Below are 17,470 nucleotides of genomic sequence, written 5' to 3'. Positions count from 1 at the left end.
TCATGAGTCACAACCAGTTTTCCATTCGCCAGGGTGTCACAAAGCTAAGCACATTCCATTGCATTTTTACGTGGCTCCTGAAATCTGCTTAGCATTCTCAGTCTGCCCAAACAAGTAGCCATTGTTTGGGGTGCTGACGTTCAGGAACTGGGAAGCAGGAAAGGGTGATGCTTCTTCTGAGCCCCTAAGTGGCAGGAGTTCAGTGAATGGGTTTGACAGCAGGAAGACCCAGAATAACTTTCTTCTCAGCGTTCAATGTGGGATTTACAAGTTCCTTTTCACAGTGAGTCTGGAATTCACCTCAGGAGAGAGAAGCTCGTTTGGAAGGCTCCTCCTCACCTTTGCATTTATTATTTGCCCATGTCTAAATCATAGGACCCCTAAACCCACTGCCATTGAGTCAGTTCTGGCTTATAGTAGCTCCGTAGCCAAGTGCTTTGATCACCGCGCCACCAAGGGCTCTTAGGCCACAGGAAGACCCTCACATACGCTCGTTGGTTCAGCCAGGAGCCAGTGTGAGAGTCTAGGGGTCTCCACGGACTCCTGAGGCAGGGGACGCCGTGCAGAGGGTGGGGGTGGGGGGCAGTAGCATGCTCTAGAGATGTGGTCACCACATGCTGGGAATGACTTCTCAAGATCTGGCCCTCGAGCCAGAGGGAGCAATCCACTTGGTCCTGGGAACGCTCAGGGCAGGGCCCGATATCAGGAAGGACCTTTCAGGCAGGGTCTCAGAGTTCTTTGATGGGATAGGCTACCTAAGTATGTCCATGAAGCCATGCTACCATCTGTTACATAACCGTGTCCTTGGTCATATTTTGTGCTGCTTTATGTTTTTGCTTTTGTAAATCCTTTCTGGATACAGTAGTCTATATATTTTGTGTGGTTTTTATCCAACAGGTTCTAAGAAGTTCTAGGATATCTAGTAGATCTGAGATCATTTTTGATGACTCATGATACACACTGCCAGTTTTTCCTAATAAAAATTAATTTTACTGATTCTTAAGTGTAAACCCATTTCTAGCACCTATATAGCACTCTTTAAATAGTATTTTCCACTGAGAGGAACCAGAGATTCCTGAGAAATTACTAACTTCAGGTCTGGGCTAGTGTGGTAAAATGTATGTGGTCTTTTCCTTGCTTTTTGGAAAAACAGCCGGAGAGAGCTCCCTTGTAAACCCTGAGGCGTTAACTTACTCTAGTTTTGCCCTAATTTTCTCCCCTGGAGAGTTTGTTACTTTTATCCAGGTTGACTGATATTTCCTGGACTAATTGTGCACAGCTTGGGTTTGATCTTTTTTTCTGTCCCTACACTCCAGCCCACCATGGCCTACCTAAAAGGATCGGTATGTTTGTGGCCCTGGTGGAAGGCCCATGCCTTGAAATTGGTTACAAGCAGCCACGCCCACAGGGTTTGTTTTTTTTTTTTTGAGACAGAGAAGCAGAAGGAAGAGGAGGCAAAGGGAAGAAGCCGAGAGTGAGGGAGGCAGGCGACAAGGGCAATGACATGGAAGACAGTGAGAATCCCAGAAGGGATTGCGTGGCAGAACCAACAGTCATAGACAGTAGGGCCAAGAAGAGTTTGAAGGGGTTCGAGAGGAGCTGAGAGAGCCACCTGCACTGAAGGAGGGAAACTCTGCGTACATGCTTCTCATGGTCTCTTTCGCAGATCCCTGAATTGTCTGTGACTTCTGTGTGGCCTCACCCCAGAGAACAAGCAGAAAGTGCCTTGGGAGGGTGGCTGATGTAAGAATTGGTTGAAAGACTAGAGAGTGGAAACGTGTCTGCGCCCCCGCACAGGAACCGATTATGAGCTGATACTGGTCATTACCCCTTTGAAGTTGGGTTTGGTTGCTACTCGTGGTACTGTGAGTCTCCCCACTTTACAAGCAGAAAATGTGCAGCAGGGAACATTATGTCCTGCAAAAGGCTGGGATGGGATCCAAGCGGCTTCCCCAGAGAATTGGGGCGCCGTGTGGTTGGGAGGGGCCACCCCGTCAGTGCGCACCATCCTCCCAATTGCTACCTGTAGGCCTGTTGCTGCAGCACGGGCAGACATCTCCAGGAGGGCTTCTTCCCTCCTCTTGTTGAGCTCTAGTAGGTGGGGTTCCGTCCCACAAAGACAGCATCTACCTCCTACGATGATAGCGGGCCCTAAACCCAACAGCTGGTGTTCTCCGAAGATTCAGGAGAGGCATGCCGACACACAGACAGACACAGGGAAGAAAGCCTGTGGCAGATGGCGGGAGCACCTGCAGTGGGGGGGTCTGCCAGCCAAGGACTACACCAAAGACTGCCAGCACCCGCCAAAGCAGAGAGCGCGGCCGGAAGTGGATTCTCTCTCAGCACCTCCGGAGGAACCAACCCTGCTGACACCTTGGTTTTAGACTTGGGGCCTCCCTAACGGGGAGGGTGCATTTCTGTTGTTTGAAGCTATGAAGTGTGTGGTTAATGTGTTACAGCCGTCCTAGGAAACTAAGACAGGAGCCAACATGAATCAGCTCTTGGTCAAAGATGAGGTAATTAGTGAGTCAGTACACGAAAAGTGCTCGGAAGTGTGTCTGAATCATGTTATCATTGTAGTGCTTCTTGGGAGAGAGTCATTGAACGTGCATTTGTTTCTCGGATTCTCCAATAGCTAGAAGAAAAACTCAAAGAAAAAGTTGACGTCAGCCTGACGGAGCGCATCAACCTCACTGGAGAAATGGACACCTTCAGCACGTATGTACCTGAGACCTGCCCACTCTCCTTGATGAAGCAGCGAGTCCCCAGGCTGTTGACTTCAGGTCATGATAGAGCCTAACGGGTTTCCAAGGCCTTCTGTTGGCGAGCAGAGGAGCTCTGGGAGCGCCACGGTTAAACGTGAGGCTGCTAACTGACCGGTTGGAAGTGTGGATCCACCACCCACTCCTTGGAAGAGAGATGTGGTGCTCTGCCTCCAGAAAGCTCGACAGCTGTGGAAGTCCTGTGGAAGAGTTCTGCTCTGTTTGTAGGCACTAGACGTCGGCATCAGCCTGACCGGGTGGGGTGGGGGAGGGTGCTGTTGGGTTAGCGTTATTCTCCACTGGCCAGTAGCAAGTGTCTCCAGCTGCAGGTCTCCTTTCGCTTGGAGAGTCTTTGTTTTTACACTGGCCAGAGAAAAGAAAGGAAGAAACCCCCCTGGGCCATCCCTGCGGGAAGATCAGATGTATGGACTCCCATTGGCCCCTTCCTAAATCCATTAGAGGGCCTACCCCACCTCCAGTGCTTTAGAACACAACTTTAGTCATTAGTGCAGCCGTTCTCAACCTGGGGGTCTGTATCAGACAGGGTTCTCTAGAGAAATAAAACCAGATTGCTGATAATTATATATATAAAGATAGATATATAACACAAGAAATGAACTGTTAAATTATATACAGATAGAGAGATATATGATACAAGAAATGAACAGTTAAATTATAAAGCAGTATAAATGGCTCAGTACAACTCACTCCTGTGAGAGAGTTGTGAGACACTAGCAGTCCTCCAAGTCTTGAGAGCCACCAGGTCTGTAGAGAGAGAGCTAGGCTATCCCAGCACAGGCAGCAAACAGCAAAGCAGGTCACCAACCGTCAGCCAAGTCACCAACTGTCGGTCCCTAGCTCCAGAGATGTAAATTCCAATCGTGTGGCCTTAAAGGGACCTCAACTTACAGCGACACAGTCCACAGGCTAGGCATCCCACAGGTAATGTACCCTTTAAATTGAGGCACAGAACAAGCAAGGCAGCCACACACTGGTCTGATGATTAAAGAGCGAAAGACAAGAAAGGTGAGGCTCACCGAGCCATTTATCTCTCCGCCCTTCAATTAATCCCACTTGTGTTTATCGACCAGGCTGGCACAATAAACTAGGAAAATGACAGTGATGAGGTAGCAATGAAAATAATTTTATGGTTGGGGGGAGTCACCACCACATGAGGAGCTGTCTGAAAGCGTCACAGATTAGTAAGGTTGAGAACCACTGCATTAGTGGGTGGTGGTGTGTCTCAGGCAGTGCGTGGTCAATGGTTTAAGTCCAAGTGATTGATGTGATACTTCATGCAGTACAGCCCTCTGGGCATGTTTCTTCCAGTACGCAGGGTAGTATCTTGTTCCGTGAGCAGTCAATGAGCCCGGGATGTGCCAATCGCTTGCTTTCATGTCAATCTCTGGTTTAGAAAAAAAAAATCAAAATCTTCTTTTAGGCCATTTCTTCTCTTCTCGTAACTTATTTTTATCCCTGCTTTCTCCAGTTCTAATTGAAACATTTAGGGAGACAGGTTTCTCAGGGAGAAGCACAGACCCCGGGTGACTGGGGAGGCTCTTGCCGCATAGAGCCTCACAGGACAGTGCAGCCCTGAAACCAGACATCTCCCAGGTTCTAAACCTGCCTGTTAGCCCATCAAAATAAGGACACCAACAGCAAGCAACACCGATGGTGGCAGTCTTACTGTCTGCACAGACAAGGCGTCTAGGGGCCTGAAGACTGCACACACCCTGAAAGGGGTCCTTGTTCCAGGTTCTAGGGCAATGGCCAGCCCTCCCTGTTCCTAGAAGTCTCCTCCTCTGTTCAAATGGGAGATCCACCCCCACCCCGCGGTGTGCAGATGCATCATGAAACGGCCCCGTCAGTGGGCTTTCAGCTGCTGTGATCTGTCGGGTTCTCCAGGTGCAGTTCGCAGCAGATAGGCAAGCTTCCTGAAAGAGAGTGTGTAAAACCGCCTGTGGCATGTCATGTGCTCATTGCAAGAGGCTTAGAACACAGGGAAGTTAGAACAGGGCCTAGTTAGAACCTTGGGGGCTTCCTAGGCATGGCTTTCAAAGCTTCCTCATAAGGTGTATGGGCTGTAATCTTTACCAAAGCAGATTGCCAGGTGTGTCCCCGCTCCCCCCCTTGCTCCCCAGGAGAAACTGGGTGGATTCCGTTAGCAGCTGAGCACTTAACCATTGTACCCTCAGGGCTCCTCAGGGAGACGAGCCCCGGGATTTTGCTTCCTGCCTGGGCGAGGACACACTCAGTGAGACCGTGGCTGGTAGCAGGAGTGGACAAAAGCAGAAGGCCTCTCCGTTGTCACGGATTCCCCTTTGAGATGAAGCTTGAGTCTTTCTAATGAAATGGGGGACCCCGTTTGCACACAGGGACCTGAAGCATGAGGATAAGGCAGTGCCGCTCCTTCAGAAAGTTACTTTTAAAGGGTGGCCGTGGCAATCTGTTTGTGTGCAGCGTCATCTCGAGCAGTATCCAGCTGTTGGTTCAAGACCTCGATGCCGCGTGCGACCCTGCCCTGGCTGCTATGAGCAAGGTAAGGCGGCGGGAGTGGCTCCAGCTGGTGTCTGCTGTCCCAGCTGGTGGTTTCAAGAGCCTTCCGGGAGGAGAATGGGAATAGCTCCAGGGTTTCCTGAAGCATTCCATTGATCTTGTACTCTTGACCAGTTGGCTAAGACCAGGAGGCTGAAGGAGATGTCTGTGATCAGCATCTGAAACATGCTGAAACATGCTTCATGTGGCCTCCCCTAAGGGGCTGTATTTCTTAGCCTTGAAGTAGCCATGTCTCTCATTGACCAATCTTTCTGAGCTCCATCCGGGACAATGCAGGGTGATTTGATCCGGATTGTGAACTCGGGTTTTCTCACACTGTGGGACCTACCCAGTCTCTAGCCCCATTCTGTGGGCTTCGGCTACGTGCTGCTTCCACTTACCGTTTGGCTTTTGTGTGCCCTGTCTTCTCTCCCCAAGAGAGCTTCATTCCCTGCAGTACCTGCACCATGTCTAAGGCGGCCCTCTGCCCTTGCATTGTCTGCAATAAAGACGCACGTACTCTTGGTTCGGTTGAAAATGGGCAACGTGTTATTGTCATCAAAGCCAAATAACATGCTCTAGAACCTTCTAGAAAAGCAGTCAGCAAACTGTTACCTATAGGCTACATCTGGCCTGCTTCCTGTGTTCATAAATAAAGTCTGATGGCAACCCATGTGAACTTATTCATGTATGCCATTCTAGGCCTGCTTTTGTGCTGCCACGGCAGAGTTAAGTATTTATAATGGAGACCACATGGCCCGCAAAGCCTTGAACAATGTCCTCTGGCCCTGTATGAGCACGTGTGCCAGCCCTGCTGTGGAGTCCCAGCCTCTCTGAGCGTTCCTACCAACTCTGGAGCAAGAACTCGTCCCCGGGGCGTCCTGTCAGTTACAGCAGAACGCCACGGCAAGCACCGCCCTTTCGGAGGCAGGCCGGCCCAGCTCTGGGGGGATCCCTTTACCCCAGCTTCCATCCCGGTGTGAACAAGACAGACTGTGCCCCAGACTTGCTGGAGCATGGGCCTCAAGGAGAGTGACTGCCCGGGGCCCTTTACACAAGAGAAGTGCTCCGCCAACCTCCGTGCACCCCCCCCCCCAGGAGCAGTGGCAGCCACAAGGTGGTGTCTGAAGACATTTGCTCTGAATTTGATTTTGCAGCAGATTATTTTTAAAAAGTACAACCCAAACCCAGAACTTAACCCCTGGGGTCAGATGGAGGGATGCAGGGTACGGACTGCTTCTGTCCACAAGGAGGCCCTTCGCCAGCCTGCTCTCAGTCTTCTCTGCCTTTGTGAGTGGAGTGCTCTGAGCAGGCAAATAGGGCAATCCATTCTCAAAGTAAAGGCAGCAACATGGCTCTGAGGACTGGTTCTGTAGCTTCTGATTATCCCCTGGCTGCTGGTGCACCGTCCCAACACCCCGAATGTGATCCGTTCCAGCTGCCATCCGTCCTGAGCCGCCACATACTTGAGACCGGAGTGCAGCCGGTGGAGGAATTTTTACATTTACCCGAAGAAGAATGTGGTTTTTCTTTCTTTCTTTTTTCAGTACAAAAACACTTGGGGGCAGGGGGCGGGGGCGACGACACGCCAGGTGTTGCTTATATGAACTGTCAGTTCATTAGGTGGATTTCCCTCAGACTTCACCACCAGCCCCTCACCACCCATTTCTCCCCCAGACCCACCCTGGCCAACATTACCAGAGACCAGACCTTCAGACTCTTTGGTTTACGTCCTCGGAAAACCACAGACTTGGGAATGCAGCAACTGAGAGGCCATGGCGTGTGTGTGTGTGTGTGTGTGTGTGTGTGTGTGTGTGTGTATGTGTCTGAGGAACATGAAGTCATGTGATGAGAATGACCAGACCCAGACAAGCCAACTGCTCACACATTGATCCAGCATACACTCTCTGTTGTTTGTGCCTGCATCTTGTTTTGTGTGGTTTCTTCTAGGGCTTTTTAAACCACCACCCCCGCCCCCTTTGGATCAGGGCTCTGCCTGTCTCTGGATCCATCATTTTTACCACAGTTAAATTCATTTCCCCCGAGCAGCGTGTAGGCAGGGGACAGAGTGAGAGGAGGACTCGAATGCCTGGCGTGAGGAAGTAAGTACAAAATACCCCTCCGTGTGCAGCAGCGAGGAAACCTGTATGAAGCCGTGGCCTTTAAAACAGACCACGAAGGATGGGGCTTTTTCTGAGCAAATGTGAAGGCCTTCTGAAGAAAGAAACAGTTCACGCAAAGGTGCGGCGTCAGGAAAGCTCTGCGTTTTGTTCAAATGGAGCCTTTGGAATTCCCTGGTCTGTGGTTGGACTCCCAGGATCAGAGTCAGTGTCTAGCGGAGAAAAGAGTCAGAGTAGTTAATGCCATGAGGAAATCACGTTTCCTGTGTGGGCAGAAAAATGAGTGTTGAGCGTACCAAGTGGAGTGGGTTGTTGAATGACCCTTGTGTTGGTGGCACAGGTTTCCTTGAGAAGATGACTGGAGTCAAGCAACTTGGTGACATGTACTTCTCCCGGGAGGAGACCCTGTTCCCAGGGGATGCTTCCCATGGCCTCGTCCTCGGCTGGCATACAGGGTTTGCATCATCTCTCTTCCTCGGCCACCCTGTGCATGCACGATGTACCCCAGCCACTGAACCACCTCTGGTTCCTGCGTGTGAATTCCGTACGCTTCGGTGCTTTTCCTTGGGTCTTTTTTTAATGTTTAGGAGTATTTTCCTACTTCCGTATGTCCAACGGACAGCTCAAATGTTCCCCACATCACTCTAAAAAATTCCATGGGGGCCACATCTCACCACCTCCGTCTTCACAGGGGGAAGGGAATCAGTGGGTCTCGGAACTGGTGAAGGAGAAAAGAGAGGTGATGGCATATCTGTCCCCCAGGACCTCTGTTTCTCTGCTGGCTTCTATAAGCTGTGGCAGCGGGCACCAGCGCTCGCAGGGCAACACGCACCACTCACGACCGTGGGCTTTACAGAGGGAGTTACAAAGTTACAATGCAGGATCAGAAATGCTCCCTTCTTTGCTCAGGGTAACCTTTTCCCAGCCGTGCCTACAGGCAGACCGCTCTCTCAGCAACACAGCCCTCGGGAAATGCTACAAAACTCTTAGCACTACTGATAAAAGCCCAAAGGCCATGCCACTCCCCTGGAAGCCTCAGCTGGAAGCCCCTCAGCTCTATCTCTATAGGTCAAGCAAGCATGGCTTTCTCAATTCCTTGGTCAGAGGTACCCCCATTCCCCAAGCAAGCCACCTATCCGCCTGAAGACACGGCTTTAAGTGAGTCAGGAAGCCCACCACTCTGTCTCAGGCCTGTGGTGCTGCTATCTCGTCTCTGCTGCTGCCGCTTCTGCACCACTTCTTCGATGTTACAACTCTAGCTCCTGGACCAAGAAGGCGCAGCGCTCGGGGATCCCGGGGTTCGAAGGATGCACTCTGCTCCTGGCCCTTCCTTGATGGCAGCGAGAGCTCATGTCCTTGCCTCCCAGATGGCTCATGCTTACCTCGCCAAAAGGCACAGTGGACCAGTCCCCTATTAAGAGGTCCAAGTTGTAACAATCACAGTGAGCCCTCTTAAGAACCATGCACACCTGACTCACAGAATCCTAAAAGCACCTTTCCCCACTTTCTCCTCAGGAAAGAAGAAATACCGCGTGATCCCACCCAGCCGTGGATGGGAGTTACAAAGACTAGCGCTCAAAGAGCTGTAGCAAGGAAATCACTGCACTGCTGCTGTTTGGTGCCAAGTCAGCTTCAACCCGTAGGGAGCCTGTGCACAGCTGACCCCGACACAGTGCAGGCCTGCGCCAGCCTCACACTGCTCCTAGGAGGCAGCCACTGTGTCCGTCCATTTCATCCAGTGTCCTCCTCCAGGGACTGGCCTCTTGACAGTGTGTCCAAAGTATGTAAGATGAAGTCTTGCCAGCCTTGCCTCTTACGGAGCCCTGGGGCCGTACTTCTTCCCGTACAGATGGGTTTGCCCTTGACCAGTCCATGGTGCTCTCCGTGTTCTTCTCCAGCACCACCGTCCAAGTGCATCCATTCTACTGTGGTCTTCTTAGCCAATTCCCAACCTTCACTCGCCGATGACGCAATAGAGAATACCAGAGCCTGGGTCAGGAGCACCTTAGTCCTCACGGTGGCATCCTTGCTCGTCAGCACACTAAGAAGGTCTTGTGCAGCAGATTTACCTAATGAGATACACATTTTGATCTCTTGACTGCTGCTTCCATAAGCATTGATCGTGGCGTCAAGTGAGATAAAATCCTGACAACGTCAGCCTTTTCTCCATTGATCCCTGTTGGTCCACTCGTGAGGATTTGGCTCTCCTTCACATGGAGTTGTACTCCACGCTGAAGGCTGCCACCTTCAATCATCACCAGCAAGCACCTCCAGCCCTCATCACTTTCAGGCAAGAAGGGTGTCACCCGCATATCACAGGTTGTTGGTAAGCCTTCCTCCAGTCCTGATGCCACACTCTTCTTCGTATAATCCAGCTTCTATGACGATTCGCTCAGCATGTAGTTTGAGCAAATATGCTGCGAGGACACAGCCCCGACACACATCTTTCCCGATTTTGAACCGTGCAGTGTTCCCTGGTTCTGGTCGCACAACTACCTCTTGGTCCGTGTACAGGTTTCCAGCGAGCACAGTAAAGTGTTCTGGAATCCCCTTTTTCCTGAAGGCTGTGCATAGTTTGTTGTGATCCACACAGTCAAATGGCTTTGCATTGTCGGTAAAGCACAAGTAAACATCTTTCTGGTGTTCTCTACTTGCAGAAAATTGTACTTTTACATGAGATCAGTGATAGTGCCTTTTGTGGAGCGGGCACAGGGTCGGAGCTCCTCCCGTCAGTTGGCCGTGTCGTTGTCTTCCACAGGGCTTCTTCAGCTTGTTGGAACATTTCAGCTGGTCGTCCATCAATTCCTGGAGCCTTGTTTTCGGCTCATGCTGTCAGTGCAGTGAGACTTCTTCCTGTAGTACCATTGATTCTTGCTTAGATGCTACCTCTTGAAATGATTGTCTGCCACCATTTCTCTTTGGTGCAGTGATGCTGAATTCTTTGCATATTCGTTTGATGCGTCCTGTGTCATTTAGTACCTTGCCACAGAATCTTTCAGTTTTGCAACTTGAGGCCTGGATCTTTTTGTTCAGTTGTTTCACTTAAACGTATGCTGAGCATATCCTTCCTTTCTGTGTGTCTAACTCTTGGTCTTTGCACATTTCGCTGCACTGTGTGTCTTCTCGAGCTGCTCTCTGAAGTTTCCGTTCAGCGCTTCGCCTTCAGCATGTCTCCCATTTGCCATAGCTACTGTATGTTTAAGGGCAAGCTTCCGAGGCTCCCGTAACATCCGCTGTGATCTTCCGTTCTTGTCCTTTTAATGGCCCTTTGCTTTCTCCACGTGTGCTGCTCCTGTCCCCCCACGGCTCGCCGGGTGCCTGTCGTTAGTGTTTAAAGCAGCAAATCCGCTCTCGAGATGTTCTTTAAGTACTGGTAAGACCGGCGCCAGGTCGTATTTTGGCTCTTTTTGACTTGTTTGCATTTTCTTCTACTCCAACCTGAATTTATACTTGAGCACCGGCGGTCTGCTCCACAGTCGGCCCCTGGCCTGGTTTGAGCTGCTGATAGTGAGCTTCTCCTTCGTCTCTTCCCACAGAGGTGGCTAACGTGGTTTCTGTGTGCTCTGTCTGGAGAAGTGCCGATGTGCTTGAACAACAGGTCTTTGCAATGAACAAGTCATCGGTCTGTGGTGCAATCTCCAGCTTCGTTTCTATCGCCCGTATCTGTGCATGAGCTTCATGGGATGGTAACGGCCACCCAGCACTCAAATGCATTAGCCCTTACCCACACGTAGTATCTGTTTCTTTTCGGCAGTCGTTTGGGCATATAAGTCACGTACCACACAGTGCCCTGCTTCCATCCCCTCCAGATGCCTTGTCCACTCAGCACCACAGTCAGACTGTGAACATGGTCTTCATCGTCATGAGTGCCTGTTTCCCTCTCCCCTCCCCTGCCAGGCCCCGAGGATCCCGTCCCTCTCTTTATAGACTTTCCTATCCTGGATTTCATATGCAGAAAGACAAAAACGTTAGAAAGTAATAATAACAAAAAAAAACCCTAACAATAGCAAAGTAAAACTGCTAAAACCTCAATCAAAAAATAATGCAGACAAGACTGTATTATTTTAAACCTTCTCAATAAATGAAGGAGGTCGCTGTAGTACTTCCCCTCTGTGCAGCTGGAGAAACTGAAACACAGACACGATTAAGTCGCTTGTCCCAGGTCTGTTAGCGAGACTGCGTCAGGTCTTAGATTCAGACTCCACCCGTGTCTCCACACAGGATTGGACCACACCACACACAGTAGGTCTTAGTCGCCTCCTTTGACAAACGTGGAAAGCAAAATCTGCCGAGAAATTTACCCAAACTCGGCAGCAGTAAGGCATGATGTGCCCACTCCCGTGAGTCTTTGTGCCGACTCGCCTGAGTCCTTCCGGCGTTCGGAGCCATCATGCTGGCTTCACGTGTCTTGGCCTGACGCTATGACTTTCCTACTGGGGAGCAAATCTGTTGAGCCGCCGACCCGACAGTCCCCGTCTGCTTTTCAGCCAGACTTCGCCTTGCAAACGAGTGGGTTGCCATTCCATGTGTGTGGTCACTTGTTTTCTTTTTCATACTATGCCCAAAGTCCAGCCACTTCATCATGTGGAGGCAGAAGGAGGCCAGGTCTTCTGGTTCTTGAAGAAGGTGGTAGGAAGATGAGTTGTAGCTTTCAAATGTGTACTCTGTAAATGGTTACAGAAAGTAACCTGCCCTGTCGGTAGAATAGTCTACAAACCGTGACTTCCAGAAAGAAACCCTCGGTCCCCTCCTCACGATGTCTTTTTTTAAGGTCACTTACATTACTGTGTTGAGAGAATCTAAGTCTGTGTCCAAAATCAAATGCACTCAGTCTTTTGCCCTTTAGTAGCAGTTTAAGAGAAAACAGAAAGAAGAAATGGAACAAATTAAATTTCCTTAGCGTCTGACATATAATTTCTATCAGGTTTCAGGATGGTGAACATGCACTAATTTAGAAGACTGCATAACTATTTCCCCAAAGACATTTCACAATAGCTAGAACAGCCCTGGCATCTGTTCTCATTCCCCTCGGTCATTAAGATGCAGCTCGGATGCAGGAGGCCACGGAACTCGCAGCCAAGGGATTCTCGGGCTCACTTTTCAGCTCTCGCCAGAGCACAGCCTCCTTTTTTCATACAAGAGTATGTCTTTCATTATGACAAAAATAAATCATCCTTATTGCACAAAAATGCACATGACAAGCGGAAGAAAACTTAAATCACCCGCAATCCCTATTTACAGTTAGGTTTCTTTCCGTGTTTTTTCCTATCATATGGCTTCAAAAAGACAACTCAGCATGTATTTTTTTAAATAAGAATCACACTTCAATACTGTTTTGTAGCCAATTTTTGTCACTTAACCCAAATTAAACCCACTGCCATCGAGTTGATTCCAACTCACAGGGATTTTATAAAGGATTTCTGAGACTAAATCTTTTTGTTTTTTCATTTGTAAGCAAGTTTTATTTATCTTTTTATTTACAATACAATTCTAGGAGCAATAAAGCCACCGACTGTATTTTATTTATCTTTTGGTGATTTCAGCCCCAGCCCCAGGTCTGGAAGTTCGTTGACTTGGTCCAGTCCAACAGTAGCCCACCATCCACCATGTCAGAATCAATGATAGCAGGGTTTGGGGCAACCACTGAAGGGGCAAGTGGCCCTGTACCTCACACCTGATCCCCAAAGCCCTAGTTTTGCAGGGACCCTGCCTCCTCCAGTTGGCCTGGGGTGGTTGTGGCCATTCCTTGATACTAATTAAGTTTCTGCAGCTGCATCCGGGCCAGCAGCGGTGAGGCAGGGTGGTAGTCCGAGAGCTTATTGGAAGTGGAGAGCCTGAGGCACGAGTGTGAGCCTTGGCTCCATTAGAGCCTGCACTGCCCAGGCTAGTGCAGAATGGGCCTGCTCTGTAAGCCAGAGCTCCCACCTCTTGGTTGGCATCCCTCTTCACAGGTGTGGGGCCACTGTTGGCATCCAGTGCCGCCCTCGACATAGTTGGCATCTCAGAGCTGTGGCAGAAATTGGATAAAGTGGTGGGTGGTGATGCTGCCAGCTGGAGAGGGTGTGCACTGCCAACAGAGATTGAAAGTGGCAGGGCCAGGGCTCCTGGGTCTGTCTCCAAGTCCTGCTCTCCACCTCCACTAGCCAAAGGCTCAGCCCGCTGTACAGATGGAGCAGCAGCCTCACCTTTCTCCCGCAGAGCGGTTGGTAGGTGTGAACTGCACCACCACCTGGCCCCTTTTCTGTATCGCTTGGCAGTGTATAATAGCCTTCTGTATCATCAGATCTGCAGACACCGTCTTTTTAGTGATCATCGAGTGTTCCACGAAACCCATTTCACGACGCCGACGCGTAGTACAGAGTATTTACTCTTCGATGTTTACAGCAGCCACATGGCATGGAGGTGGGCACACCTGACCTCTGGCTTCCCTCTTGCCACACGACGGGGAGCCAGACACGCCTCCACGGTCCAGCTTTCCTTATCCATCCACCATCTGTGTGGGGCTCTGTAATTCATCTTCATGGTTACATAGCAGTCAAGACAGCACTCACGAGGGGGTTATTAGTGAAGTTCATGGGTGACCACAAGTCAGGATTAGTAAATAGTGAGGGTACAGTTGGTGCTTCCCAGCCTGCAGCCAGGTATCCCTGGTCCTCAGACTCTCAGCCACACGGTCCCTTGGCTGCTTCTGCCTCTCAGGGAAGCCAGCCCACCTGTGCCTCAGTCTCACAGTCCCATAGTCTCGGGCCAGGTGAGGAGAAGGTACCCCTGAGTCTCCATGATGTTCTTCCGAGTCTCCCTGCCATAGTCTCTGGTGCATCTGATGCCGGCGCCACATCTTGGATCTGCTTTTCCAAGGGCTTTGGGTTTTTCTGTGTCCTGGAGGGCTCCTATATACCCAGGAGGAATGGCTTTGAGGGAGGTGTGGCTTGTCTTTTAGCTGACCGTACCACCAGGGGAAAGGAAGGACTTCAGGCACATTCTCTAGTAGTCTTAGCGTTGCCCACACGTGGCCTGTGTGCTCAGGACTGTGTTAAAAAGTGTTCGTGCATTCTCTTTCAGTAACGTGTGGGTTGCTGTCATCATCCAGTTTTACAGAGGAGAAAACTGAGGCCCAGGGAGGTGAAGGAACTCTCCCAGGTCCCCCCTTGGAGGGTTGCCCATGCAGCACTAGAACTCGCTCCGAACCGCATCACCTTCAGTCCTCCAAGCCCTGGCTTCTCTTAAAATCTCTTCAGGCGATTCAGTTCTTAGGCTTATTCAGGTTACTTTCACATTTATCGACAGTCTGCCAGTGGACGTGCTGGTGTATACATGTTTTTCTACACGTTCATTCATTCCTCGCTTCAGTTACCGTCAAAGAAGCTGTAGAGAGCAAAGGGTCCATAAAATCCCAAGCTGCTTTGAGCCATTTTCACATTGCTTTTAAGGCAGCTGTGCAAATTCACCTTCCTGTTGGCTAAGCAGTGCCTGGAAAGGTGTAGATATTTTCTTAAGGGCTTTGTGCGTCCACTTTCCATTCTGGAGCTTCACGCGTTTCCCTGTGGAGTTAGGATCGTGTCCTGGAGCAGAGAGGCGCCAAGCGCTCCTTCCTCCTCCCCTGAACCATCCGTAGACGGACAACCACATAGTACCGTGAGGTGTTGCTCGGCCCCACCCCCCAGTAACTTCAAGTTCATCAAGAATGGGAGCGGCTTCTTTTGGAAAGCAGCATGATGAAGTGGAAAGAATATGGGGTATGGGAGCTAGGAAGCCTGTGTCTGGGCCTCCCCTGCTGCTGCAAGCTCCCTGGTCACCTCCTTCACAGGATTCCTGTAAGTTCCTCGTGCCTGCCACTTAGTCGGAGTTCAGTAAATGTGTCTTCTACCATTTCGTTCTGCACACAAGACTTGACCCTGAGCCACACATCAGCATTTGCTCTGCTTATTTACCTCTGTTTGAGTTAAACAGTCCATTTAGGGTATGAGTGTGTTGACTAGGGGAGTCATGCATGCACGCGTGACTGTGTGTATGAGTGAGTACATGCATGCAGACATGCACGCCTGAGTACATGCATGACCGCATACTTGTGTACTAGCGTGTGTTCTGGGGACCAGTGGCCCAGCAGCCTAAACCATAACACCAGACTGACTGCCTGAAGGTTCCCTGCATCCAAACGTGTGCTTGTGCACACTTAGATCCAGTGGTCAGATGATGAGATGAAGATTTACATTTGCAGGTGAAGGAAATTTGTTTCTCCAGAGCCCTCTTTCCGGGCCCTACCTAGCAGTGGGAGGAGGGAAACAATCCCCCAAGAGCAGCCCTGGTGGCCGTGTGGGTAGACATTGGACTGTTAATCAAATTGTCAGTGGTTCGAAACGACCAGCACTCCGAAGGAGAAAGGTGTGCTTTTCTGCAGTCTCAGAGGCCTTAGCTCGAGTCTCGCCGAGTCGAGGGCAGTCACTGGCAGGGAACGGGGTTTGGGTATAGTAGGCTAGTTGTGGAGCACTGCTCTCGGATGTAAGGATTGGTCAGAATTCGCTGCTACAGTGGGCTCCTGGGTCCCCTGCCCTCCTTGTGAAGTGTCCACCCTCACCCTCCCTGGGCATCAGCCCCATGACCCTGGCGATACTCACCCTGCTGTGGCCAACTCTGGGTGCTGTAGACCGAAGCACTTTCTATCAGCCGTGCGGCTCGGCTCCTGCTGCTTCCTTAAACCGTGTTTCTTCTTCTTGGAGTATCAGTTGAACATCATCTGGCATTCACCCCGCACACCAACACAAGAAGGAAAACTTTCTAAGGGTAGAAGGGAGAATTTTAAATGTCAAGTGCAAAGTTCACCTGGAAAAGATGGAGTCATATTTCTGCGGATGGCTTTTTGTGGTGTTTGTTCTTCAGTGCAAGCTACTGTTGGTTTCTTCTTCTTTTTTCCCTGGAGGGTATTGTGGGTTACTGTTGAGTTCACTAGCTTCTCCTTGAGAAATACTGCTTTCCTGATCGAAAGGCCCAGTGAAATGCTTTTATTATTTTTGGTTTTGTTTCTAAGTGTTTTTACTTTTTTCCCACAGTTTTATTGGCACATGATTTTCCTAACATATAATTCAATAGTTGGATCGTACAATCATATCAAGAAGAAGTATACAATCGTCACCACATCCATTTTAGACCCCCCTCCCCCCCGGTTAAATTTCCTTTAGAATGAGTTGTGCGGCCACATCAGTTCTCCTGCCCCTGCCCCTCCCACCTTCCTTGTGGACGCCCGAGAGCCCCAGCGCGGTCTTCCTCAAGCGAACAACACAGCAAGAGGCAGAAAGCAGCCTGGTGCAGTGCGCAAACGTTAGAGAAAGCTGAGCGGTCCCAGCTGTGCCATGAGCCCGTAATCTCTTCGAGGTTTTCTTTTTAATCGTGGTAAAATAGATCTTAACAAAAAGTTTCCAGCCTGAACCGTTTTTGAAGTGTACGATTCAGTGGCATTGATGTCCACACTGTGGTGCTATCCATTGCCAAATGCTTTCTATCCCCCTGAATGGAAACTCACAGGAGCCCTGGTGGCGCATTGATTACACATTGGGCTGCTGACCTCAAGGCCAAGAGTTCAAAACCACCAGCTGCTCCTAGGGAGAACGATGAGGCGTTCTGCTCCCATGAAGAGTTACAGTCTCAGAAACACACTCGGCTGCTCTGCCCTGTCCTAAAGGGTCGCTGAGACTCAGAATCAACTCGGTGGCAGGGAGTTGGTCTGGGAGTTGAAATAGAAACTCAGTGCCCCTTCCACAGTAGCTCCTCCTCACCTTTCCTCCTCCCAGGCCCCTCAAAGGCACTCATAAGCTCGCCTCTCTATCTGTTTGCTTAGTCTAGGGATTTCATGTACGTTGGATAATACAGTATTTGACCTTTGGCGTTTGCTTTACTTCATTTAACATACTGTTTCCAAGGTGGATCCATGTTGAAGCCTGTCTCAGAATTCCATTTCTCTTTATGACTGAATAATAAGACCACATTTTGTGTATCCTGCTACCTGCTGAAGGATCCTTGGGTTGGTTCCACCTTTGACTATTGTACAGAATAGAATGC

At 50.1% G+C, this 17,470-nt stretch overlaps 1 protein-coding gene across 1 annotated transcript in view; it reads left to right on the top strand.

Moving 5' to 3' along the window:
- Positions 1–17,470, top strand: part of VPS53 (VPS53 subunit of GARP complex) — a 132,526-nt gene that overhangs the window by 91,586 nt on the left and 23,470 nt on the right. The window contains exons 16-17 of the mRNA XM_075561244.1: positions 2,636–2,718; positions 5,223–5,301. Coding sequence (XP_075417359.1) covers positions 2,636–2,718; positions 5,223–5,301 — 162 coding nt within the window. The remainder of the gene's footprint in view (positions 1–2,635; positions 2,719–5,222; positions 5,302–17,470) is intronic.

Source organism: Tenrec ecaudatus, chromosome 10 (genome assembly GCF_050624435.1).
Source record: "Tenrec ecaudatus isolate mTenEca1 chromosome 10, mTenEca1.hap1, whole genome shotgun sequence".
Lineage (NCBI taxonomy): Eukaryota > Metazoa > Chordata > Mammalia > Afrosoricida > Tenrecidae > Tenrec > Tenrec ecaudatus.
This window is presented reverse-complemented; position numbering and strand designations above follow the sequence as displayed.